This window comes from Kryptolebias marmoratus, linkage group LG16 (genome assembly GCF_001649575.2).
Source record: "Kryptolebias marmoratus isolate JLee-2015 linkage group LG16, ASM164957v2, whole genome shotgun sequence".
Lineage (NCBI taxonomy): Eukaryota > Metazoa > Chordata > Actinopteri > Cyprinodontiformes > Rivulidae > Kryptolebias > Kryptolebias marmoratus.
The window spans coordinates 8,755,529-8,782,965 of record NC_051445.1 but is presented as its reverse complement, the minus strand read 5'-3'; the positions used below and the strand labels follow the sequence as shown (position 1 = coordinate 8,782,965).

The following is a 27,437-nucleotide window of genomic DNA, read 5'->3' as shown; positions in this document are numbered from 1 at the left end:
TTTCCCGGTACTTGGCCTCCCACTTATGCAGATTTCTGTAAAAGGTTTTATGTAAAGTGGTTTGAAAAACCCAATTTTATTTAAAAGGACAACACATCCAGGGTGGATCGCAAGAGCTTATTGGACATGATTACAATTGAAAAGTAAATTTATCTAAAATGATCCTCTTAATGAAAATGCACTGCAGAGGCCATTTTAAATGTTGTTTTGTTTCTTAGGGACTTGGACAAAACGTTATTCATGACTTGCAAAACGATACCAATATATGGCTGTGGGGATGATTCAGTATTTCCATATGGCCAACATTGCTGGAAATATGAATCACGTCTCCTGATACCTGATACAGACACTGATATGCGACTTGGTCCTGCTTTGCCTCTCCCTCAGGCCTGCTGAGATTAGAGGAATTGGTCCGCCGCTTCCTCATCTCACGGGAGACGCTGTCTGTCAGAATGCTGGATGACAACCTGGACCCCACCCCGCTGCTGAAGGAGATCCGTGACGACAAAGTGGCCACCATCATCATTGATGCCAATGCTTCTGTCTCTTATCTCATCCTCAAGAAGGTCAGGATTCAAGCATCACTGCGCTCCCTAGAACCACCCACACATGTTTAGATTAGAAGTTGGAGCAGATAGTATGATGCATGGGAATTTTTTTTCTGGTATGTGCCTAGCTGAAAATGTCAAATTAGAGCTTATCAGTTTGTAAAATAATCGAACAAGTTGTTCAAAGTTCTTCAGGGAACACGTCTGTTGTCACAAAATTAACATCTATTTTTACTTTCTCTGCCCTCTGGAGCTGCATGAAAGAGATATTTCTACATGTCAATTAGTTGTAGTCTTCTGAAAGTTTTTGACAAAGACAAACGTCTTGTTTTTTGACAAAAGACCCTCTTTCGCTGGGCTGTGATGCAGATGTTACCCAGGCTTGTTCTGATTCATCCTAATGCCGATAGCCAGCGCAGTGAGTCACAGTTTGAATAGGATGTTTTCTTTTGGAGTGCCTGTCCGCCCTCAGCTAAATGTCCTAGTGTTAGTGTGATGATGTAAAACTGTGATTAACGTATGCTTCCTCCTCTTCCTCCTCTTCTCCTCTTTCACATTCTCCTTGCTCTTTGGCTCTTCATTAACTCTCCTCCTTCGCCTCCTTTACCCTCGCAATCAATCTTCCTTCGTCCTCTCTCATTTTATTCTCACTTTCCACATTCATATCTCACCTGCCTCCCTCTTGATTTTTTTCATCTTATTCTTTCTCTTTGTCCTGCAGGCTTCAGAGTTGGGGATGACATCAGCATTTTATAAGTACATCCTCACCACCATGGTAAGAACATGCCGATTGTTCCCCTACCTCTCCTTCATTTTCACCTGCTCCTTTCTCCTCCTCCTCTTTTTCGGTCTCGGTACAAGCAAGCAAAGGTGCTAAGGTGAGGAAAGTGTTCGATAAGGGGAGGTAGCATGAGGTGACAGTGAAAAAAAGGGGGAACGAGGAGATGAAAGATGGGAAAAGGGATCTGAGAAGCAAACATCCAGTTCAAAGATGTGGATGTGCATAAGAAGACGTTAAAAAGGACAAAAAAAGGAGTCTGAGGTGAAGGTGATGACAGATGCGATGTGCTCTTTTTCCCTCAGCCACCCGCTACCTTCTTCATGCTTCTGGGCTTTTCATCTGCCTCCTTGATATACAAGACTCCCATCCCCTTTAAGCATCTGAATTAATGTGTCATTTTATGTCTGATTTTTATTTTCTCCTCCTTCCGTGCACTCTGATGTGTTCTTGTGCCGGCGTATCACTTTGAAAAGCCACTCAAGTCTTTTCCATCAACCATTCTTATCCTCGTATCACAGTTTTTCCCTCTTCTCCAAGCTAACAATATTCTTGTTGTCTCTCTCTATCAAATATTAGATGTTGTCACTCCCAGCAGTCTGTTTTTTTGTTTTTTTTTGCTTTTGTTTTTACACTCCTCTTTCCGCAGTAATTTTCTTTTGTGCTGAGATTTGATACACTGTCAACATTATCACTCACCTGAATTTGTCGTCTCTCTCTCTCTCTCTCTCTGCAAACACCCTGCCCCTTCCTTCCCTCCCCCCTGCCTCCTCAGGACTTCCCCCTGTTGAGACTGGATGACATAGTGGATGAGCAGTCCAACATCGTGGGTTTCTCCATGTTTAACACCACACACCCGTTCTATTTGGAGTTCATAAGGAGCCTGAACCTTTCCTGGAGGGAGGGCTGCGATTTAACCTACCCCGGCCCTGCTGTTAGTGTCTTGCACCCACGAGGACTCATGCATGCAAATTATTCGTACTACTTTTAGAGCTTTGTTGGTTTGCCACTTAAAGTTAAGCTGCTTAATTCCTCTTGCTGATTCATGGAGCAGTTAAAGAGATTTAGCCAGTCTTTTGCTTGTATTTAATAGGTATTTATGAACTGTATTCATCTCTGCTTATTTACACATTCCTAACATCTTTTCTCTCGTCTCTTCCTCCCCTCCCTCCCCATCCCAATGTTGTTATCCCTTCAATCACCTATGTTAGCACCTCCCGCCTCATTACATCTTCTGCCTTGTCTCCTTTCCTGTCTTCCCTGTGTTTTTCTATCCATCCTGTCCTTTCTTCCTCCCCCTCCTTTATCTCCCATACATCCTCTTCCTCCACAGCTCTCTTCGGCGCTGATGTTTGATGCGGTGCATGTGGTGGTGGGGGCGGTGAGGGAATTGAACCGCAGTCAGGAAATTGGAGTAAAACCACTCAGCTGCACCTCACCTCAGATCTGGCAACACGGGACCAGCCTCATGAACTACCTGCGCATGGTAAACGCTCCAGAAGCGGGCATATGCTGTTGTTTAATGTGTGTGAGCTCAATTATATTATTTCGGACAAGCACAGTGACATGCACAAGTTAGGGCTCCCTCCAATTAAAAAAATAAATAAAAATCTAATTCAAAGTAATTCAGAAATTTTAGCCAAGAGTGTTTTTTCAATTTCAAAAAAGGAAAAAGTGTCCAGAAATAAAACTGCTTCCTGCCTGGTTAATGCTTTTGACAAATATCACAGTTTGTGAACACTTGTGGCGATTTTTGTCCAAATTCTGTACAATTCTGGTAAATTATCCATGTGGTGCTTTTTTGAGCGTTGTACACAGATTTGTTAAAAATATTTTTTGAACTGCTGACTTCAAAGGCCATCTTTAGGTTTTTGTTATAAATCTTATCCCTCTTTTCTTTTTTAACTCTTTAAAAGACTTTTTTTGGTTTTGAGAGACAACCCATCCATACATTTTACAGCTGTAGAGGTGTTCTTTTTTCAAAATCACATATATATTTTTTTCCAAAACATTTCTCTTTAAAGCCAAAATGTTCTGTTCTTACTTCATCAGTTTGCAGCATGGTTTATTTATTGGTAAAGGTTTATTTATATGTAAAGCTGTTAAAGTAAAATGTGTCAATGAAAATGTACAATGGGGGGAAAAAAAGATTTGACTTTTTTTTTTTTTTTTAAATAAGGCTGTATTTGTGCAGGTGTTGCTTCACAATGGAACAGCACACCACCACTTGAATCTCTCCTGAAACCTCCTGCAAGTCTTTTACGCTGCGAACAGCGGTTTGATTTTTTTCACCTGCTAATCCTTCAAGCAGTTCTGTCAAAAACTTTTTATGCTTTTCTGAATAATGCTGCCTTTCTTACCTGCCATTTTGGAATGATCACACTAACTGAGAAAATTGTCCTGCTTTGTGGACACCAATTATTTGCTTTTTCAACCTGCTGGGAAGCTGCTTTTAGGAGCCTGTGGTTGGTGATGGTTGGGACAAGGTTTGAAGAGTCTGAAGTCTCCAGAGCTGTGGATTAGTGTTTCCTGAGGGTGGGGGGTTCTACTGGGCTTATTCTCTGTTCTAATAGCAACAATTATGACAAGAAAAAAATCTGCTACTTGATTATATTTTTCACACTGAAACTGTTAATTTTTTACACCAATTTTAGTCAAATTTTTTAAGTGCCCTTTTTCATTTTGTGCTTATTTGGGCATAATGTTGTCTTCAGCTTGGTTATTTGTTCAGAGCCTAAATTTGTGCACGTTACTGTACACTAAACAGCAAGAGGGAACATGTTAATATTTAATAGTTACATTATTTTCTATTTCTCAAGACATATATGCTCGTACGAACATTTAACCGAGCGGCTTCTTCCAAAATCACTCCTTTATCACAATAGGAGGGATGTAACTAACAATTCCTTTCTACATTGATTAAGCTGCTGCTCGTTTTCAGATGATCAATAAAGTGTTAGAAAAGACCCATTACAATTTCCCAAAGCCTGAGGTGACATCTTCCAATTAGAGCTGAAATAATTGCTCTATTGTGTGGTTGAAATTAATCTTCCGGTAATAACAATCAATCAGCTCACGAAGTCATTTTCAAACCAGAAAGTGCAAATATTTTATCTGCCTTTTATAACTTTGTCTTTTTAGACTGCCAATGGGATAAAATGAAATGTTTCGATACATTATCTGTTGATAATTGGATGAGTGCTCAGACGGTTTATAGTTAAAATAAAAAAGTAAAGAAAAAAAATCACCAGATTAACTAATTCTGATTATAATTGATGCCTAAATACCTAATTAAAATACAATAGATTGTCTTCTCAGATCACAGAAATTCAGAAATCCTTACACTTAGAAATGTTATTGTTCATAACCTTTCTATAAAACCCCACATCAAAAGAGCTGAACTGTCCCTTTAAATTATAAACCACTATTTTGTACAAATAAATTTGCATTTGTTGACTTCTTGATAAATTGAAAACACGCAGAATTACAGTGTGTATTCTTTGCACCCCATGTTGCACGTAACCTCTGTTGTTGTTTTTTTGTCATCTACCATCTCTGGTCGTCTGCTTCCCTCATCAACGACCTGTTGTCACGGCAGCCTGTGTCCCATCTCTCATTGCCTGCGGCCCATCTGCCCGACATCTGTCTTTGTTAGTCAACATCATGGTGTGCTCCATCTTCAGCACTCTGCCATTCATCATAGTTCCTTCAAACTGTGCCAGCACCTGGGTTTTGGAGTTGCCAAGCTGAGCTGTGATGTGCAGGTCTGAGTCTTATTAGAGCTCTGTTGACTCTCTCCTCTGCCCTGTCTGAGCCTCTAGATCAGTCTCTTTCTCCTAGTTGATCTGGAACTGATCAACCTTGTCGAGGACAACTTTAGCCACTGTTTCTTTTCCTTTCCTCCAGATAACTGTTGGCTGTATCTGTTTAATATTGATGGATAGTTTCACACGGAGTGCTGATTTTGTTTGTGTCTCTGTCTCCTTTCGTTGTTTCTACTTACATTATCCTTTTATTTTCTTGTCTCCCCCCCCCCCCATCACTGTCTTTACTGTCATGCTTCCTCATCTTCCTCCCCATCTTCCTCTCAGGTGGAGTATGATGGCCTGACAGGACGAGTGGAGTTCAACAGCAAAGGTCAGAGGACCAACTACACCCTGCGGATCCTAGAGAAACACAGAGGAGGCCACAAAGAGGTCAGGATCCACCTGTTATGATGTAACAACCAGGTCATAGCGGTCATAGGCTTTGGGTTAGTTTCAGGTCGTCTGTATGATTTCACAAAGCCGGGGGAGGCGTTTCACACTGAGGTCAGCCTCTTCACAGACTTCCCTCATGGTGCCCCGAGGTGAAGTTGATGAAGCTGACACATGTTTCACCTGACAGTCCTTTAGAGTAACCTGTCTGCAGACGGGGACGTGTTTCGGATCTAAATATAAGTTCATACTTGAATGCTACTGGAACAGATTAGCTGATTTAACCTTCACTTTCGATTCAAATCTTTGCTTTTCTTCTTAGAAACTCATTTACTTTTTAGTCAACTGCTGCTGAATGTCAGCTTCATGTTTTGTAGTATGAATACTGAAAATAATCATTAGTGGTTGCTGTTTTTCTGGTTACTGACTGCGACTGAGAAGATAAAAGTACAAAATGCGACTGTATTTTAGGATTAATTTACATGATAATTTATCTGCTCCTGTTTAACTGTTATCCTGAGTAGCATAAAGAAGACTTTGAGTTTCAATGTACAAACAGAAGCTAAATTATAATTAATGTTATTCATGAAACTTAAAACACCAATTAGTCAATACTTAACAGCAACATAATGATACATTTGAAAGTTTTTTTTCACATCAGTTACTAAAAGCTTCTGGTTATACAAAACAAAGTAAAAAAAAAGCACTGAACCAGTCTTTAAATACTTTTATCCATTTAACTGGACTAAGGTAGTCTGGCCATTTGAACATTTGACCTAGAAAACTTACCCTTATTTGAGCAGTTTCTGGAACCAAAACAAAATGCTGGAAGGCTAAATCATTGGAGTGTGATGAAGTGTTATTTCATGGTGGCCTCCTTCAGTAAGCATTAGTGAGAACTGGGAGGAAAGATTTAGCATTAAAGCAAAGTTAAAGGGATGCTTTAAGCGCTGACATCACTGCAGGAGAAGTTCATAGACTGGAGGAAATACTTTCTCCACATTTCTCCTCGGTGTGTCTTCCAGACCACCCCTGTCTCTCATGCTTAAACAAAATGCCATTTTCTCACTTAAACCTAAACTCTAAATCAGTGGAGAGTTTGGCTGTAGTAATTAACACTTTAACTCTGCCCACCTCATTGTACGCCGACATCCACTGTAGGCTGACTGCAGTGGTTCGCAGATAAAAGACGACTCCTTAAATGTCAGTGCCGGATAAAACCTGTAATAGAAAAGCTGCGATTCTGTTTGTGGAGCCATTACCTCTCCTCTGACCCACTGAAAGATGTGCAGTAATAATCCTAAAGAAATGCCTCTGTGAGCTGCTGATCCACCCTGCACATCAGAGAGGTCATAATCACACACTTATGTACCTAAGTGACTTTACTGTCTCCGTAAAACAGAAGTAAATGTTCCGCTGTGCAATTTAAGAAAGGTGTGAGTAAAGGAAAAAGACATGAAAATAAAGCGGTTGATCATGAAAGCTTTTCATTATTGTCTGTGCCATCTTGTTCCCAGCTCATTGCTTTGCTTGTAAATAACATTTGGTTTACAACAGTGCATATTGCTGCAAGAATTATTTGGCTCCTGTGGGAGCTATCATATCAGCATAAATATACAGTATGTAATGGTATGAATACTGAAGCCGAAGTCTAAAAAATAATACATGTAATAGTGTTTGCATGATAAAATAGACTACCAAGATTGATGTTCTGACTGATAGCCCTGAGCATGTAGCACCACAAGATAAAAACAAGTGCAGCGAAGCTTAACAGTACATTATTTATCCCGTAATAGTTATTGATTTTCTCTTGCTTTGTATTCTCTGTCAGATCGGGATCTGGTACTCCAACAACACTTTGGCAATGAACTCCACCAGCTTGGATATTAATGTCTCGGAGACTCTGGCAAACAAAACCCTCATTGTCACCACAATTCTGGTAAGGTCACAGTTACCTCCTAAGTGTCCACACTATCGACTGCAGAATTGTTTTTGTGCTCCTACACACTCTGTGCTGGAGCTCATGCTGTGTTTTGGTCTGTTTCTGGCAACTTAGCTGTCGCTGTAGCTGTCATAGAAACTGACAGAGCACTGAGAAGAATGTGTTACTTAAATGAGACTGCCAAAAGGCTGCTCTTCTAATAATAATGTCCTTCTGTCCTCTAGCTCTTTGTGTTTTTTTGGTCGTAATAAAATCAGTGATGTTCCTGGTGATGCTGATCCATCATCTTCAGCTGTATCTGTAAAACTACATCGATCTTTTCTGAAAGTAATATAATCAAAAATCAGTTTGGCATTTTTGGTGTGCAGATAAAGTAGACATGTCAATTCTTGTTTGTGTGGTAGGGAAGTTTTGGATTTATTTTATTGTGTTAGCGTTATAAGACATCTTTTTCTTAAGGTTATTAAATATGATCCACTTTGTGAGGTTCAAGGCAGATCAGTAGGACCCAACCCCACTGAATAAATATCTAAATTTACCATCCCCTTTACACATTGTATTTGTTATGGATCATTATTTAAGAATTTCATAAAGTTGAAAAAAGCAAGTAAATTTGAAATAGCAAGATTATTTTAGTGTAAAATGTTTACATATTATTTTGATCTTTTGTTTTGTACTCAAAAAACAGGATCACTTGGAGTTCTGCAGTTTTAAATGTTGTAAAAGATGTTGATCCAGTACAATTTTAGGCATTTTATGCCATTTCACTCTGTGGTGTAACAACTGTAGTTCAATTTAATCTGAGAAGGAAGTTTTTTTGTGTGCCACTAGTATAGTGGCTGCAGCTCACCTGGTAGACCAATATGTTTCTTATGACCAGAAATGGTCTTTTTTATAACGAGCTTGATGTGTTTAGCTCCTCCACATTCATTTTTGAAATAAATTAGATTCTCTTTGTGAGAGCATTGCTGGTATCTCAGTATATCTACACCTGTTTAATTCAGTTGTTAAATCGTGGTTCCTTAATCTGAGTCTTTTTGCCCTTTCACCTGCATCTGCAGCCATCTTACACTATCAAATTATGTCTTTGGAAGCAATTTAGATTTAGACCTACATATCTGTAGGGCACTTACAGAAAACAAATTTTAAAAAATCATTCAGTCAAACTAAGTCAGTATGTCTTATCCTCAGGTCTGGTCAAACTCCAGGAAAATGTATCCTAAAATGACCATGATTCATATATAGTCTGACCTTCTCTCTTATCTTTGTAATTCATTCTTACAAGTTTACAGATTTTACAGATTATTTAGTTTTCCATATAAAAGGCAAACTGATTTTTATGCATGAGAATATGGAAACTCTTCTGTAACCAAATTACATTAAATTTTAAATAGAAACTTGCTGCCATGTCTTCAATGAGCACGTTGATATGTACGTTTACAGATCAGTTGTAAACATTTATATAAAAAATGATGCCACTTGTGTCTGTTCAGTAATTATGAAGGAAGTTAGCGCAGCATGGCATAAAGGCAGCACTTTCTATGCACTGAATGCATTAATGAAGGAGCTTTTGAAGCGCTCTGTATGGATTTGATAGAGCTTGTGCTACTGTTACATCCTGTTTCAAACCTCTTACTGATCCATCTTTATCATCTCATGGTTTAACTACATCTTTAATTAACAGATCTAAAATCTCAGCTAGAAAGCAAATGAGCCCAGTCTCCAAAACATAAATGATTCATTTAATCCAGTTAATAATCTCTGCTAAAACTGGATACTTGCTGCTTTGAATTGAGATGTCTCATGTATCCCCCGTGCACAGGAGAACCCGTATGTGATGCGTAAAGACAATTACCAAGATTTCGAGGGCAACGACCAGTACGAGGGCTTCTGTGTTGACATGCTGAGGGAGCTGGCGGACATCTTGAAATTCTCCTTTAAGATTAAGCTGGTGGATGATGGGTTGTACGGGGCCCCGGAGCCCAACGGCTCTTGGACCGGCATGGTCGGAGAGCTAATCAACAGGGTGAGTAATCTCCAGAATGCACAGAAACATGCACAAATGTCATAACTGGTCTCCTTGCAAGCAGAAACCTACGATGAACACACAACTAAGTATGTACACACCCACACATATACACACTCTCGTGCTGTAGCCCCAAACCACAACTCTGCTGTAACTTCCCATGTCTCAAATTGCCCTCAGAGGGGAGTAAGGCTCTTATCTAGGACAAAAGCTGAATTGATAATTCCCCAAAAGACAGTGGTAAAATGGCTTGAAATTGCCCGCGCCGTCTTTCCTTTGCAGGAAACCACCACTAACCCCTTTTTTGTACATGTATATAAATATATATATATTTATTTTTTGTTCTCCCTGTCTTGGCCTATTGCGCCTGTGACTGACATTCTGGTTGAAGCAGGCTAATGAGAGCCCCTCTCTGTTTAATTACCATCCGGTATACTTCAATTACCAAGCTGAGGTCCCTGTGTGGGGTCTGCCACAGTGGTGCTCCCCCAGCTCTCTGTGCTTCCTCTCCCTCCCCGCCCTCCTCGTAGCCTGATCACTTGGCTCTAATTAGTGGCCCGTGTTCATCAATTAGCTTTTAATGGAAGAGATGGAGGGAAGGCAGAACGACCAGGACCTGTAGTTTTTTTTTACAGGTGGGCAGACCAACCTCTCAGTGTTTATCTTTAATTAGACTAATTAGAATCATGGATTGACAGTGCGAGAATCTGTGAGGTAAAGTCCACATCTGCATGTTTCATTAAATCTTTTTTTTTTTCAAAAGCACAGTCAAACTTTCAACAATTTCTCCAGAGAATCTACATTTTATAAAGAGTGCAGTAAGAGTTGTCTTTCTATTTTTGCACCTGTCCTTTTTTTCTCTTCTCCTTCACTTCTTCTACTTCCTTCTCGCCCCCGCTGCTATCTATCCACCTATCTATCTCTGTCAATTCTTCAGAAAGCAGACCTGGCTGTGGCGGGCTTCACCATCACATCAGAACGTGAGAAAGTTATCGACTTCTCTAAGCCGTTCATGACCCTGGGGATCAGCATCTTGTACCGAGTTCAATTGGTGAGGGTGTTATCTCGGGCTGTAGGGCACCTGCTGGGTGATACCTTCTTCAAGTCTTGTTCTGGACTCGATATATATTACTTATACTTTTCCTAAGCTCGTATTTCAATACAAAAGATAAAAACCAACCCTTGTTAAAATGAAGTAAACTGCTCATTGCATAAAAGTTGATCCCTGTTTTAAAGCAGATTGTATTCGTCTGAGCCTACGCTCAACTTTATAGTGATAATTTATTTTTGCACAGTAAGTTAGAGCTCTGTAACGGTGGCAGCTTTACATTGCTAATGAGATTTTGGATCTACTCCAGGCACGCTCCTGCAGAAAGCATTGCTAAACAGAGCATTTATGGATTGTAGCATAGGGATATCAAAGCACTGCAGACTTTGTATCAAAGAGCAGAGAGGGACACTGCCCTCCTGTGGTGCAAAAGGAAAACCTTCTTTTATAACACATTGTAGCTGCTGTCTGTCAGTCCATCATGGTCTGTCTCCGTTTCCTCATCTATGTACATCTTTTCTTTTATTCGACTTTCTTCGTTTCAGGGTCGTAAGCCAGGTTACTTCTCCTTCCTTGATCCTTTCTCTCCGGCTGTTTGGCTCTTCATGTTACTCGCCTACCTGGCTGTCAGCTGTGTGCTCTTCCTGGCAGCAAGGTCAGTACATTACATCACACTCTGTACTGATTCTCTGCAGCCCACATCAGAGCTCTCCTGCCATTTAAGCACAAGTCACCTGTCATATGTTAACATTTTCTTACTCTACTCAACCCCCACAGGCAGTTAGAAAGAGGTTGTGTGATTGACCGGCGTGAATGTTTCAACAGATGTACATTACTTTACTGTATTTCCCTTTGCACCTTTTGTTTCCTGACCAGGTTGAGCCCCTATGAGTGGTACAACCCTCATCCATGCCTGCGAGAGCGCAGGGACATGCTGGAGAACCAGTACACCCTGGGAAACAGCTTGTGGTTCCCTGTTGGCGGCTTCATGCAGCAGGGATCAGAGATAATGCCCAGAGCCCTGTCCACCAGATGTGTCAGTGGTGTGTGGTACGTAACAGCTGACCGTTTCAAAGCCTCTCCCTCCACTAAGAAATGTCTGGCTTTCATTGTCTCTTCATTTGGACGTTTGACCTTCACTTTGCAGAAAATTGTGTGAAATAGAGAAGACTGCATTTACATTCATCTGCTGAAGGGAAAGTTTCCACTGTGCACTTCTAAAACTTTAGGACATACAGCGTTTGTGAAACGAGTGGGTCTGGAAGCTAATGAGGGAGAAGGAGTCTATGTGCTTGATTTTTTTTTTTTTTACCATTTTATGATTCTTAGAGCTTCACTAGAAGCCAACTGAGTTTACTTTTTGGTTCTTTCACTTCCAATCAAAGAGGCTTCATCTTTTTTTAAATGACTGGAAGGGATTAGTCGTCTGAGATATCACTGCTGAGTACCATTCCTTGAATTTTTCTTTAAATCTGCTTTTATAACATGTCGGTTAAATCTTTCAGATAGTAAAATTGTTTTTACATTACAAGTGACTTGCTGGCACATTAATTTATTAATTTAACAATGAATGATTGCAAAGCTGACACAAATGCTCTGTTGCTCGATTATACTCCTGTGGCAACAGAGTTACCCTGAGCGAGCAAGACCTGTGCTGTGAAAGAAAGAGAAATAGCTAAGAGCTAAGGAGACAAAAAGTAGAAGAGAACGGGAACAATGAATTATACACAGCTGTGTGTGAAAGAGAAAATTAATGAGTGTAGTGAGCACATAATGTTCTCCTTGAAAGAAGTTAGTAAACATGCAAAGATATCAAAAGTTTTCAAGGTTATGGGTGTGAAATATCTCAGATGTTGCAGTTATATTTATATTATAGTGATAATATATATAGTGGCCTTAAGGTCAAATGGACCTGAAGGTCAGGGGAGGGTTAAATAAAAGAAAATATCTACCTGGAAGGTTTTTCCTTTACTGGATCAGCAGTATTTTAGTTTGTTCGCTTAGTCTATGGGAAGTCTCGGTCCAGGAAATGTATCATCATACGTATGTGTGCATTTTCTTACAGACCACCTCTCCGTTTATCTCCCTTGTTTCAATCTGACAGGTGGGCCTTCACTCTGATTATCATCTCCTCCTACACGGCCAACTTGGCGGCCTTCTTGACCGTTCAGAGGATGGAGGCTCCCATCGAGTCTCCGGACGATTTGGCCGATCAGACCAACATCGAGTATGGAACCATTCATGGAGGGAGCACCATGACTTTCTTCATGGTACGACCATCGGCAGCAGCTGGTTTTCAGATTTTTGTTGATGTGATTTTATGAAGTGTTTTTGCATTTTCATTTGAATTAATTTGTGTATGCATGTGGGATTAAGTGTTGTCAGTCCTGTTTGCTGTGAATCGAGTGAATGTTTGTGCTCATATTTCCCACCAGGTTTCTCTGTGGTCATCTTTATGGTTGGCTGTGTTAAGTGGCTGACTGCCTGTGTTTGGTTTTATGAGAATGCTGCAGGCTTCCGAGTGGACATCTGTGTTTGTCATAGTGTGTTTTGTCTGAGGATTGTTGGTGTGTTAGCCTGTGGATGTGCGACTATGTGAGTGTTTAAAAAATGTCTGTTTACTCATGTGGATTTAAGGAAAATGCTTGTATTGTTTTTTACTCTTTAATGTTTGTCTGCATTGAGGATATAAAGGAGTTGTCTGTCTTTGCCAACATTACCCAGTTCCATTGTTACAGTACATTATCTCACTCAATGATGCCTAATCTACACAAACACACAACATTCAAATGCATTATTACACACAGATCTTCTCTTCTCTCACATTTACAGCTGCAGCAATAAGTTTGAATGTTGTTGCTTTCCGTGCGGTGGTTAGCTTTTTTAAATTAATATTTGAAATCTGCACGTGTATTACATATATATTAGCAAAAACTAAAATAAAAAACATACATTTTTTAAATAAGTCTAACTGAAAGAAGGTTAAATCAACATATGACTTGCATCTTTTTAAACCTCCCTCCAGCAAATAAGAATCAGTTCAATGCTTACTTTTCCAAAAAAGGTTTCAGAAGTTTATAAATACCCTGGTCTCTACAAGCAGCTGAGTTCTTGTTGTTTCTCTGCAGAACTCGAGGTACCAGACGTATCAGCGAATGTGGAACTACATGTACTCCAAGCTGCCCAGCGTGTTTGTGAAAAGCACGGAGGAGGGCATCGCTCGCGTGCTCAACTCCAAGTACGCCTTCCTGATGGAGAGCACGATGAACGAGTACCATCGAGGCCTCAACTGTAACCTCACGCAGATCGGCGGCCTGCTGGACACCAAGGGCTACGGCATCGGCCTGCCGTTAGGTAATAATACAACAAATCCATCATCCCGTATTATGAATCTTTACAGTGACATTTTTAATCCATGGCATCTTAAAATAGATTTAAATACCATGGTGAAAAAAGCCAAACAAGTTATTATTTAAATAAAAAATAAGTAAAAATACAACACTATGTTTATTATTTTTAAGTATTCCACATTAAACATTTTTTATTTACCCATTTATAAATGTATTTTATGTTGATGATATTAGGTGTATGAAGAAAATTATTATATTTATAATATTGAAAGAGATATAGTTTATCACATTCAGTGAGTCACTTTTTACCTCTTAAGCTGCCTTTTTTTAAGCAGTCAGCTGAAGAACAGATTTAAAAAAAGATTCCAAACATGATGATGAATTAATGAGTTCTGAGTGAACCAGTAAAAAGGTTTTCAAAAGAAGCGTAAGCATCAATGAGGATTAAGTGTTTTTTTTCAGCCTTCAAAGGTTACAATCACCTTATGTGTTTTTTCTCTGTCGATGTGTCTGTGGACCGCGGTTTAAAGGTCACAAATACAGCTGTCGTGTTTTGGATTAAATCTGCATTTTATCAATAAAGTATTGAGCTGATTTGAGCAGGTATTACCACACAACCTCAGTGCAACAAGAGATTCACTACCTTTTTAGTTTCCTCACAGGTCTGCAGCATTTTGCAGGATCTGGGCTAAAAAAAAATTACATTGCAATAATTAAAGCAAAACATACCTATGTCTGTACCTTTAAAGTATTATTATTATTATTATTATTGCAAAATGTCACACTCAGAGTGTGGGTTGAGAAGCACACTCAGCTACCACCACACCTCAATTTAGCTCAATATCAGTAAAACTGACAGAGGTATAGATATTTTTTTGTTGGCTGATGTGGATTAGCTGCAGTGGCCATCTTGAATTGGATTGACTCCAAAGGTTAATGAGTTATAGACGTCCATTCAGTGATTACTTTCAAATTTAATTCTGTGGTTCACGTGATATTTTGGTAACAGAAAAACACATGAACACACACAGAGACATGAGCAAAAATTACCATCCACATTTGCCTATATGATATATAATATATAATACATAATGCATAGAAAACAAAATATCCAAACATGTAGCTATGTCTACATGGAGATAATTGACATAATTAACCAAACTGTTATGATGTGAAATTTTACTAATTTAAACATGCTGTGAATGTTTATTTTCCTGTTTTGTAGGAATTACTACGCTGACGTGTAAACGTTAAGCTTTCCCCGTAATCCGTTTGCTGAAGGTTGACTTTCCTCAGAAGTTGAGCTTTTGTTATCTTGAAATAGCCAAGGACATAATCATTAGTCTGGGAGCTATTTACAGCTAGGAGTAAAGTAGGTCACCTATAGCCCCAGTGAACTCTCCGAGAAACAGAGTGGGTAATAATCTGCTGAAACCGGTGAACAGTGGCAGCAGAAATTTCTGGCAGAGGAAATGTGAGAGCGTGAATGAGCACTTCCAGCAAAGAGCAGAGTGTTTTATTTAGGCGTGACAGGGAGTAATCTCAGATCTAAATCTGTAAACATGACCAACAAAAAGAACAGAGGAAGGATTACAAGTCATCGATGATAAAAGATGCAGAAACACCCACATAAGATCAATTATGCTAAAGAGACACAAGTACTTGTAGCTGATTTGTGAGATTAGACCTGAAAAAAAAAAAAAGCGTGTACTGATTTAGCTTTTTTTATCTGTGGGATTAGTAAGTGTTTGATCTGGGGGTAATGAATACACAGTTAATTGCTTTTCACAGCTTGAGTATTTTTTCCCTTGTTTTGGACATATAGAGTTAGTCACTGAAACATTGATCTGTTTTAATCAAGAGGTCAGCCATGGTTTCACGTTTTGTTATAGATCAATGGAGAGCCGAAGGAGGGGCAAGGAACAAGAATAAAAACACACAGAGGAAAATGAGCTTTTGTATATTCTAAGAAAATAAAACCACCTTTCTTAGGGCGCAGATGTTCAAAACAGATATTATCATTTTAGAAATATATTTAATTGCTTTCTGGTTCAGTTAGATGATTAATAATTTTAAGGTTTCTACGTTGACTATAAAGCTGGAGACAAGTGATTCATAGCCTGCAACCATTTGACATAAACTGGAGATTATAAGAGCAAGCTTATTATTCACCACAGATATGAGACAATAAATAAAACATGATGTTTCTGTTTGTTGTGTTCTTCTGGGAGCAGCGAGTTACTGAAGAAAACAAGATTAAAACAAATAGTCTCACCCAGCCTTACAAGAAACTGTTTACATTTTTCATTTATGTATGAAATATTAGGCTTTATTATTATTATTATTATTATTATTATTATTATTATTATTATTATTATTATTATTATTATTATTATTATCTTAGTTGAGCCAGCTGGCTCTGGTTTCCAAACTAAGCTGTGCATGGAACTACCCTTTTTTCCCTAGAGAGTGTTTTTTACACAGAACTTGACTGTTTTATGATTTGACACCAATATGGTGACAGAAAAAAATGTATTTGTAGTTTTTAGTCGGATTACCCTTTAAATCCTCCCCCTCTGCTCATGTGTGTCTAACTCATAACATCATTTGTTTGAGCAGCAGCTGCACCGCTGTCTCTGGTTGTAATCTTGTTGTTTATCTCACTAATCTTCTCCTTTTACTCACCACAAGATCACTTGTATCCACTTCAAAAGCTAGATGCATCAATTCTCTCTCGTTTGGCTCTGTGTTCTGCTCTCTGATGCTCTTTGGTCTGAGGCAGCCCTTTTTTCTTTGCTGCACATTGTCAACCATCATCTTGTTTCTCGCTGCCTTGTCATGTGCCAGGATCTCCGTTCAGAGAAGAGATCACGCAGGCCATCCTCCAGATGCAGGAGAATAACAGGCTGGAGATCCTGAAGAGGAGGTGGTGGGAGGGAGGACAGTGTCCCAAAGAGGAGGATCACCGTGCCAAGGGTGAGTTGTTTTTCTCCTCTCCTCATCCTCTGAAATGTCCCCAGTAACAGTTCCCTCACCCTCTACGCAGTGCAGCTAATGGCTGACATCCAACCTAATGTTCCAGGGAAGGGACAAGCGGATAATTTAGTTTCCCAAATGTATTCCGGCAGATAGTGTGTTCTGTGAATTTTATTTAAAGCAGTGCATTTTTACTTGAAGTGTAATGAGATTAAAGTCAGTTTATGTGTCAGTGAAACTACCATTTTGTGAAGGAATGCATTGTTTTAAACAAAGATCTCATCTGATTTATTAGTGTTCAGAGTACGTTTTGTGAATTACTCCCAGCTACGATCACACCAGATTTTGCTCAATATTTGCAAAATTGAGTTAAAGCCATTTTTGTGTTAGCTGTGACAGCCATCTTGAATCAAACTGACTCCTCTAAAAGTTTATCAGTTGCAGATGTATAGATTAAAGATTACTTTCTCAGAGTTTCATTTAAATCCATCTACTGGTTTGTGAGATATTTTGCTAAAAGACAGAATGACATCCCCCCCCCCACACACACACGCACACAAAGGCAATTACATGATTGCCCTTATTTAAGGGCAGAAGGCTTTAAAGACAAATAGTGATGAAAATGGTTTTGAGTTTATGTTTTTTTTTATCAGTCTGAAAACTCTTTTAGAAATAATTATTGGTGATAAAAAATCATTAAAAAGACTATTATCATCTGCACAGCTTAAACATTCCAGGGACCCATTACTATTATTATTATAATTATTTTTTATGATTTGAAATATATTATTTCCTTTTATCTCCAGTGTATCTCTGCGCATAAAGTCCAGACATTACGAAGACAAGCCGACATGTCATGAAAATGAGTGTTGATAAGTGAAGCTGCAGGGGTTTAGAAATCTAGATTTTCAGTGCCAACTGTGGGTCAAGCTTCAAAAATATAACTCTACATGTTACATAATGCAGAACGACAGCATTTTCTCTGACTTATTATAGATGTCTGGTAAGATGTGGACGTTACAAAAGCAAAACCAGAGATTATAAAACTGGTATTACTTGCTCAGTTTTTATCAGAATTAAGGGAGTAATTGATTTGCTGCCAAAATCAGTTTTTATCAAAAATCAGTATTACATTAAATTCACTTTTACTAAATGTTTGTTCAGCAGATATGCAATAAAGACAAGTTAGCTGAGCTAAAAGAAACAGCAAAGTAGTCTTCTAAGTGGATACCACTACTACTAAACATGTCTTTGTTTGGATGTTTTTTTTTTAATTGACATGTACCCTACAGTCACATAGATTTTTAGTTTTAGTTTTGTCTCCCTCATTTTAATTCGGCTGTGATAAAACTCACAAATTAGTGTGGGTGACTCAATAACAGCACATGTGCTGCTTGTTCCTTTTACATAGTTAGCCATAAGCATAATTGCAACCTTGCAAAGCACTTGTTAAATTGTAGTAAAAATTGTAGTAAAAAATGTTCTGCTCAACTTTGGCGCTCCTCAGCAAATAAATATCTTTTATAAAAGTCTTATAAGACTTCAATCTTAAGCTGAATGCCATTGAATTATCTAATTGAATGCTTAAATCTTTGCTTTAATGCTATTATTGGTATGAATGCACGTCACCCGGTGCCTTGCATACCTGTGCTTTAAAGAAAGATCTCATGTTCTGTTGTGTACATGTTGGGGATGAGTCTCAACTACTACCACACCACATTTTAGGTCCACATCTGTAAAGCTGACTGAGGTGTTGCCATTTTTGTGTTTGCAAAGGCTGAGTAGTTGTGGCGGCCATCTTGAGTCAGGTTAACTTTAAAAAAGTTAATCAGTTGTAGATATACATCCAATGATTAATTTGAGAGCTTTATTAAAATTTGTCCGTAGTTCATTAGATATTTTGCTGACAGACAGACACGCACATGTGCACACACACACAGACAGAGGCAATTACATGATCACCTGCTTTTTGTGGGCAATAAATAATTATTCATCAGTTTTTGGTGAATAAAAACCTGAATTTGAACCTGCAAAAGCTTGAAACCTCTGCTTGGTGCTTCTGAAAGATTGTCATCAATGCCCTTTTCTCATTAAAAAGGTAATAATTTAATAATCAAGACCCATTCCTAATGAAAGCCATGGCTTTGAAGAAACAAACAAACAAAAGAAGAAGCCAGAAAAAAAGGGTGAAGTATGAGTTACAGGATTAGTATATAAACTGTGGCTGTTGTTGATGAGTTTGGGTCCTCTGATTGTGCTGATGTTGGTTCCCTTCACCTGTTTCAGGTTTGGGCATGGAGAACATTGGGGGCATCTTCGTGGTGCTGATCTGTGGCCTCATCATTGCCGTGTTTGTGGCCATCATGGAGTTTGTGTGGTCGACACGCCGCTCAGCAGAGACCGATGAGGTATGCCCCCATACCTGCCCTCGCCGACCCCACAGACACCCCCCAGTAGGTTCTCATGGCATCTCGCCAGTCCTTTTAATTATGTTTTCTTTGTGTGTACTTGCAAAAGTGTGCAGATTTTTCTTTTTTCAGCTTCAGCCTTGTTTTGTACGTGTTTGTGTGTGTGTCCTAACATTTGATGTGCAGTGTGCAATGTGTAGGTGTGATGAGAGGAGTGTTCAAGTGTGCGACTAAAATGATGTCCAAAAATAATACAAGCAGAAGAATTTGCTGCATGCTGTGCCTGTTTTGTCGTTGCTATGCCCTTTACGTGTTTGGTGTCTAACTGTGTGGCAGCAAGTGTTTGTGAGCTAAACTTAACAGATCAAATAAGCAATATTGAGAAATGCCAATATTTGCTTGCATACAGAAATAGAGTGATCTTTTTTTCCCTGGCATTAAATGTCATGATGTATCTTCTTTTACATGCCTCACATGTACGCTGGTATTCTTCGTTCCCATTATTGGATTACTTCTCACTCATCTCACTGTGCGTCTCCCTCTATTTTTCTTAAACACATACACACACACTTCCTGTCATTCGGCCATCAGTGTCTGTTCTCCAAGAATGAGTACTGTTTCTGTTTATGTGAGCACATGACCCTTGATCATACTAATGATGAAAGTGATTGTCTGTAGTTGCAATACGTTGATGCATTTTGTTCGTCATGTGGTCAAATAACAGTAATCATGCGGTTGGAAGGATGAGAGAGATTTTTGTATTTTAAATGTGTGTTTGTGAGTGTTTTTGTAAATGTGCATTTGAGTTTTCAGGCCTGCCTGTTTGTTCATAGCACCATAAACTAAAGATTATTTTGGTGTTCTGTGTTTTTAGATTGTAATAACTCTCTGCTTCTTAAATATTCTCCCATCTCTATCCATCTCCTCATCCTGCCCATCATCTCTTTATATCTGTGTTTCTGTTTTCAACCATCTTTACATTTGTCGACCCGTGCCTTCCGTTCACCTGCAATGTTTCTGTTGAACACACCCACTGTGTCTGTTTTTCTCTGCTCTGCCTTCTTGTTTTTGAGCTTTTTGCATTTCCTTTGAATTTTTTTCCCCTTCTGCCTTATTTATGTACTGTCCTGTTGTGCTGCCTGCCTACTTTGTGTCTGTGGCACCTCCCCTACCTTTGCCTCCTTCCCTTCTCCTCCCCTCCTTTCCTTCTTTCCTCCTCCTTCCTTCCTTTTCTCCTCCAGGTGTCTGTTTGTCAAGAGATGATCACAGAGTTCCGAAACGCCGTCTCCTGTAGGAAGAGCTCTCGAATGCGCCGCCGTCGGCCCCTGAGCAGCTCGGCAGCCTTACGCCACCCCACCCGCATTGCTCTCGGGGCCCCTCGGCCCCTGCGGCTGGTCCGGGAGATGCGGCTCAGCAACGGCAAGCTGTACAGCGGAGCTGGCCCCCTGACCGGTGGAGCAGGAGGGACAGGACTGCCAGAGCTGGGCCCTGGGCCCCAGCGGATCCTGGACGATCCACTGGGAGCCAACACCACTCCGCCTCCCCCCGCCCCCACTCCCGTGATGCTGCCTGCCCGCAGCTGCGCTCATGTGAGGATCTGTCAGGAGTGCAGAAGGATCCAGAGCCTGAGATCAGGCTGCAGTTTAGGATCAGCCTCGACGAGAATACCACCTTCCTCTGCCCCCCTGCCCAGGCTACCTCCCCCCCCTCCTCCATCTTCATCCAACACAGACAGTGAGGGTGGAGGGGGATCCAGCCCGAGGAGGCTACATCACAGCTCACCACCTCATTCCCCCCGACGCATTCTCCCCCCACAGAGCAGCAACAACACAGACCTGCTGGGAGACCAGAACTGAGAGGAGAATCAGCTGGGGGGTGGGGTGGGGTGAGGGTGTTGTGGAATAGCAAAGATTTTTCAGTGAAACACTCCAAAAAGTGAATGATGATTTAGAGAAGGAGTAAGCTGAACCCCACAAGAAACAAATATATGTTTTATAGGAGGAAAATGAATGTTCCTCTGGTTGAACCCGAGGCAGACAGATCCAGAACCGACTGTAAGATGGTCAGAGGTTCAAGTGCTGGTACCAGCTCGGAAAACAAGTTCAGTTTGAACAAATCTGAAAGGAACTGAACTGGCCTGAAGGAAGGTTTTCTTGGAGGCTGGTTTTCTTTCACAGAAACTTCGCTGGAAGCCGACTTGATTTTTGGTAAAAAATTGAAGCCTGTCTGAAGGACATGCAGTACTGTGTTCACATAGGCTTAAAAACAGCAACTTAAAGACTTCCAGAGAATTATTTCCTGTTGTTTTTCTTTCTTTTGTTGTCTTTGTTTTGTTACCATTGTTCTAAGTGGGAATAAATAAAGACTATATGTAACACTTTGGTGGATTATAACAAACTAAAAAAACTTGACGACAGTTAATTTTTGTCAAGAGTTTTGTGTCCCTCCCTGTGCCCCAAAGCTGCTTTTTGGGTGATGTGAAAGTTTGATAAAACCAAGGCAACATCGTGCAAAACAGTAGCAGAGAAAAGTGTTGGCCATCCTTTCTTTACACTGTGTTTAAAATCTGTGCGTCTTGTAAGTCTGTCTCTAATAGCTCAACAGGGAGCATGTATTCAGCAAAAATCCTTTTACTAACGTTAGATAATCAGACAGCCACAAAAAAAAAGAGAACAGAGGAAACAGGAAGCTTTGAAATGTGAAATTAATGTCCCTCGTTATCCAGAGTGACGCTCGCCAAGCTTTTACTTTTTCTTCCAACCTTTTTTCACACAGCGTAGATGAGATAGACTGGGGTGAGCCAGAGAAGAACAGAAAGGAGAAAAGATGGAGAGAGCCACAGAGTAAAACTGACACTCCTGAGTCTGAATGAGAAATCTCTCCCTGAACTTTTTCCATCATTAGATTTGTCCTGATCTGTTAATTCTGGGCATCTTTTAAGGGGCTTGTTAAGGCGCCAGGAGGCTGTAGCTGCAGCCGCTTCACTACTCACTGTTCAACGTACCGACTTGGCTGTCCGCAGCAGTAACTTCTGCCAGCGTGATAGACTCAACTCAGCCTTGTCGATACTGTTTCAAGCTTTTGATCGCCTAATTACTCCCCTTGGTGGCTGGGGACTCATTTAGGAGGGGGAGGAACGCAGAGAGACGTGCTGATGAATAGATTTAGAATAAATACATGGCTTCATTCTGGTTAAGAGGATAATTTTATCCATTTCAATAATCATCTCATGTTACTAGTGTGAAACAGCAACCAAAACAATAAAAGATTTGTAATAAGTGCACAAGTCAGTCACAGAAACAAAACACCTTCCTGATATTTTAAAGGTTTCCTTCCAGCGGCTCAAACCTCTCTGCCCGAGTCAGAGGCCAGGTCGCAAAATGCTGTCTGCAGATTCTTTTGGTTCTCTGGGTTTGGGTGGATTTTTCATCCTGCAGACGCTCGATTAGATTTGGATTTGGCGAGTTTAAAGCCTGGCTCCGTCAGTGCTTTGTTGAGCTCTTTGAGCTGTTTTTGAGGAGTTTTTTGGGGGGTTTGCTGGAGTGCATTATCCAGCTGGGATAATCTGCAACAATGTTCAGTTGGGTTGTTTGTGTCAAAGGTAACATCATCATGAACGCTGCCAGAACCTCACATTTCCCTGCAGAACCATGCTGTAAAAACATGTTCAGTGGTAACCCCTTCATTGGTTGCATTTTAATGCTGTGGCAGGGTTCTTAAACAAATACACAGGTCATTTTTTAAAATTTTCCTCAATCAGAACACACTTCAGATTGCTTCTGATGATTTATCCAAGTAAACAATAACAAAATAATCACAAAACGTTGTGATCTATGTTTAATCTTTAAGAGCAGCTCAGATTCAGCCACACAAACATGAGGAATGTATGTATGAATAAATAAAATCACAACAAAATATAACATCTTTTATCTTTTACCTCAATCTAGGTTAGACTACGTCAGCATGTGTGTTAGTGTGTGTGTGTTCATATTTGTTTGTTTACATGGCTGTATGTTCTTAAGACTGACATCTGCACACAAATAAGTTCTCGACAGAGGAAAGATAAAGGTTTATTACATGTACGACAGCACAGATAGACTGAATGAGTCATCCAAAAGAAATATGAACACAATCGTGTATAGAAGCACAAGGTTACTTTAAAAGATAACTTCTAACCGTAGGATAAAACTAAACTAAGCCTTTATTTTACAACTAAATAAAAAAAAAGATGTCACCTATTTTTTATGATTCTGATCGTTGAAGAAAAGACCAAAGTTAGAATTTATTATGCAAACAATATTCGTCAGACTCACTCACCAGGAGACTTGTCTCTTTATTACATGACACAAAAACTGAATCAATTTGAAACTAAAACCCTCTTTTTCACACCAGCAGACTTCTCTGTGCCTAAAAATAGCCCCCATTAATACTTCCACTTTCGTAACGTCTGCTTCAAACTGCAGCACACAGCTGTTTGAGTGTTGCTTTTGTAAAATGGAAAAAGTTTTTTTGCCAAATATAAAGAAAACTTTAAACAGCTCGGTTCTGTTCATCCAGGTGCAGATTAGGTGGTCGTTGTTGTCATAAAAAAGTAAAACAAATAAAATCAGTTTTCTGTAATAGAGAAATGCAATGTGTTCATTTACATGAATACATGTGAGAAACCAGAACCTGCAAATTTGTTACCAAGTAAAGAAATGTTATGATTTTTGGGGGGGTTTTAGGAATACAGAGGTGATTCATCTTTTACCAGAGTTGCTATGTTAACTACTAACGGTAATCTGAACTTCTCAGATGCTAAGTATGTTAAAAACAAAGAGAAGTGATAAAATAAAAACAAAAACCTTGACCAGTATTGACCAGTATTGACCTACTGACCGATCAGTGAATTAACTTTGGTGTGTGGATGGATGGAGGTGCTGAACTGAATAAAGAGACATAAACAGATCCTGGTTCTGATTTAATAAAGGACTAAAGGTTTGATCTTGTTGATTTTAAGAAAATTGAAAAGAAAAGTTTAATTGGTATTTTAAGGAATTTGAACGGTAAAAAAATATCTATTCTGGTTTCATTTCCTTTTTCTTTTTTTATTTTTCAAACTAATTTAAAATCACCTAAAAGTTAATTTATCTAATTTAAATCTAATCTTATCTAGTTTAGTTGTTAATTTAACAACTATCTTACAAAATGTGGAGAAAAACATTCATGCTAAAATGTGTTTTTTTTTTAAATTGTTGTTGTTTTTATATTTTGTTAATGCATTAATGTCAGAGAAAAGTAGGTTTTTTATAAATATGTCTGAATGTGTTTCTTTTTTTTTATTTGAAATATATATATTTATATTTGTTCTCACTTTTCCAGCAGCTGACGGCAACAAACATGTTGCTTTCAGCCTGGATTATAATTTAAAATTCCTCATATTTAACCAGGATTAGAGGTTGTTCGTGTCAGAAAAATGTGGCTGTAACACCACACGTATAATGTAACAGAAGGAACACTCTTAAGGTCGCAAAGGCTGGGAAAATCTTCAGTAGATTTCAGGAAACTGACTTTTCCAAACTGGACCCAGACATGTTTGTCTCATTAGATGATCGGTTTTATTTGATGCCTCAAACATAAATGCCACTCAGTTAAACTATTTTTGCCAGTTTTCTTCTTCTGTGACACTTAATACAAACATTTGAGTCCCAGAGTGAAATGTTAATGTTACTGTAGCATTATGTACTTCTTTTTTATTTTTCCGAGGGTTGCTGGTTATACAACCTGCTGCTTATTCACTTCCCAAATGACTCTGATGAATGAGTCACAGCTTACTGGCTTTGATACATGTACTTAAGAATCAGTTCTTTTAAAAAGTCTTTCTGATTAATGCGTTCCTAGAACGCTGGTGTCTAAGATCTGAGAGCTTGCAGATGCAGCATTTTTCATGCAAAATATTACTTGATTCCCATAATCCTGCTGTTGTCTGTGGTTACTTAATGCTTTTTTATGGCTTGATGTCCAGACAGCAGAGTGTTTCAACGTAACGCTTCATCTCCTTGCTCTCAGTTCTCAGAAGCTGTTGGTTTCCTGCTCTGCCTGGAAACATCAATATTTCCCTCTTGTTTTAAAAGATGGCTTTCATATGTACACATGAGCATGAAGCTGTTTTCTCCGACAACCTCCAGAGCCAAGAAAAGCCTGAAGGCTGTAGCTGCTTTAACATTTAACTGAACGGCATCGAGGTAACGCATCAGATCTGCTTAAACAGCAGAAGTGCCTAAACAAGGTTTTTTCATGTGTCCATATCAAGGAGACCAAGAGTTTGAATCAATCTGTAAAATCACCGGTCTTTCATTTACAAATTTCTCCTAAAAAACGCAGGCACTGATGTTCCTTCTAGCATTTCACTGCTGCAGAAAATGATGCATTTTGCTTTGAAGATGATTTGTTGACACCTTTGTGCTGCAGATAATGAATGATAATGTTGTTTGCACACGTTATGCTTTTTCTCTGAATGATTTCTGTCAGCAGAAGCTGGATTTGATGCATCTGTCTTCATCTCTGTTTACTTTTGCCTTTGTGTCCAGAATGCTGACGAGGCTAAACCTTTCCACTCGAAGTCACACAAACAAAAACACGCTCATCTTTATCTCTGATTCCTTTGTTGTCTGAAGTCTAAGAGCTTATCGGTTGTTTTTACTATTCAGAAATTTGTCCCCAGAGTGTTTTTTGTCATTTCTAGTTCATATAATTTCCCATGACAGCTTTAAACCGTCAGCTAGAAGTATTAAAGAGCTGGAAAATGTTACTGTTTGTAAAAAGGAAAAAAAAAGGTTAAAAACATTATTGGTATGAAGCTACAAAGAAAGGGAGGGTCACAAAACTGATCATGGAGTGCTGAACTGTGACTCCACCAAACAAACAAACAAAAACATTTGTTTACTTTTATGTTTTTTTTCTTTGCTATTTTTTCATATTTCTATACTAGTGCTAAATGGATTATTAAAAGTGATGAATATTATGATGAAATTGTTATTATTCGTACTGAGGAGCCCGAGGCTCTGCTGTGTGGTTGTGGGGGAAGGGGTGAGGACGGAGAGGGGTTGGGCTGAAACGATGTTCTTCAGAGAGTTTGCCCTGTTGTTCAAATCTATAGACAAACAAAGTTCTTTTGGATTAAAAAAAAATATTCAAACAATCACACCGTGATGTCTTTGAATTTCAATTAGAAAGTTTATTTTCTACGTCTGAGAAATTAGATGTTTATTCAAAACAGTGTCAGATATTTTCCTTACATTTAAAGTACCTGAATTAGACATAGACTACATTAATGATCACAACAACTTCATCTGTGCTTGACATTAAATCACATAAAAATGATTGATCAATTTATGTGTAATACATAGTTTTATTACAGATATGAAAATGTAAGCTGACAGTATTTCTGAATGATTAAGTTTTCTTTAACATTAGTTGTTTTTTTTGTTCTCTCTCTTCATCAGCAGCATAATAATGTGAGTTCGATTGGGTTTAAATAAAAATATTAATTTATTCAACCTGCAACATTCCACCAGAGGTGTAACAGAGCATCTGATCCCTTCCTCTGGAGGTTTTCCAGGCTTGTCCCACTGGAGAACCTGAGAAAGACCCAGAATGTGCTGGAAGAGTTATTCATGTTATCTCCACCACCTGACCTCATATGTTTGGAGGAAGATGGCTGGATGTGTGGATGGATGGATGGATGGATGGATGGATTTCTTGTCAGAACAACATTACAGCTGATGAAACAAAACCCAAATGAATGCTGCAAATTCAATTTTGTTATCCAGCTTACACAGAAACAATTTGTTGTGACATGTCACATGATCCAATTTCTTTAGTGTGATTGTCAGTATTTAATAAAATAAATCATAAACTAATCAAAGTCAAGAATTCAAGAGACCGCAAACAAACTAAAAATATGTTTTTGTTCACATATTTATAAAACCAACTACAAGATGAAAACTCACAATCACATGTGACTGTGAAGAACAACACTGTTAAAAAAAATCAGATTTTTTTTGGTATAGAAATATGTTTTTGGAACAACTGAACACAAGATCATCACATTAACAATAAATAATGATGTGGGTGGCTTTCTCTTTGCTCCTTTTAGAGCTGGGTGAGAAAGGAACTTTGTCGCT

General features: G+C 39.1%; 1 protein-coding gene across 3 annotated transcripts in view; it reads left to right on the top strand.

Annotated features, from left to right (window-relative positions):
* grik5 (glutamate receptor, ionotropic, kainate 5) overlaps nt 1-26,275 on the top strand; it is a 93,703-nt gene extending 67,428 nt beyond the window's left edge. The window contains exons 6-20 of one of the 3 annotated variants that reach the window (XM_017415554.2): nt 388-566; nt 1,270-1,323; nt 2,102-2,260; nt 2,660-2,812; nt 5,418-5,522; nt 7,354-7,461; nt 9,287-9,490; nt 10,428-10,541; nt 11,084-11,193; nt 11,415-11,588; nt 12,643-12,808; nt 13,667-13,892; nt 16,736-16,864; nt 19,151-19,317; nt 20,514-26,275. In XM_017415554.2, coding sequence (XP_017271043.1) covers nt 388-566; nt 1,270-1,323; nt 2,102-2,260; nt 2,660-2,812; nt 5,418-5,522; nt 7,354-7,461; nt 9,287-9,490; nt 10,428-10,541; nt 11,084-11,193; nt 11,415-11,588; nt 12,643-12,808; nt 13,667-13,892; nt 16,736-16,864; nt 19,151-19,317; nt 20,514-21,128 — 2,663 coding nt within the window. In that variant the 3' untranslated portion in view covers nt 21,129-26,275. Of the gene's footprint in view, nt 1-387; nt 567-1,269; nt 1,324-2,101; nt 2,261-2,659; nt 2,813-5,417; nt 5,523-7,353; nt 7,462-9,286; nt 9,491-10,427; nt 10,542-11,083; nt 11,194-11,414; nt 11,589-12,642; nt 12,809-13,666; nt 13,893-16,735; nt 16,865-19,150 lie in introns of all 3 variants that reach the window. The other 2 variants (XM_017415556.2, XM_037980475.1) reach the window with 2 other exon arrangements.
* Nucleotides 26,276-27,437: the final 1,162 nt, after the last annotated feature.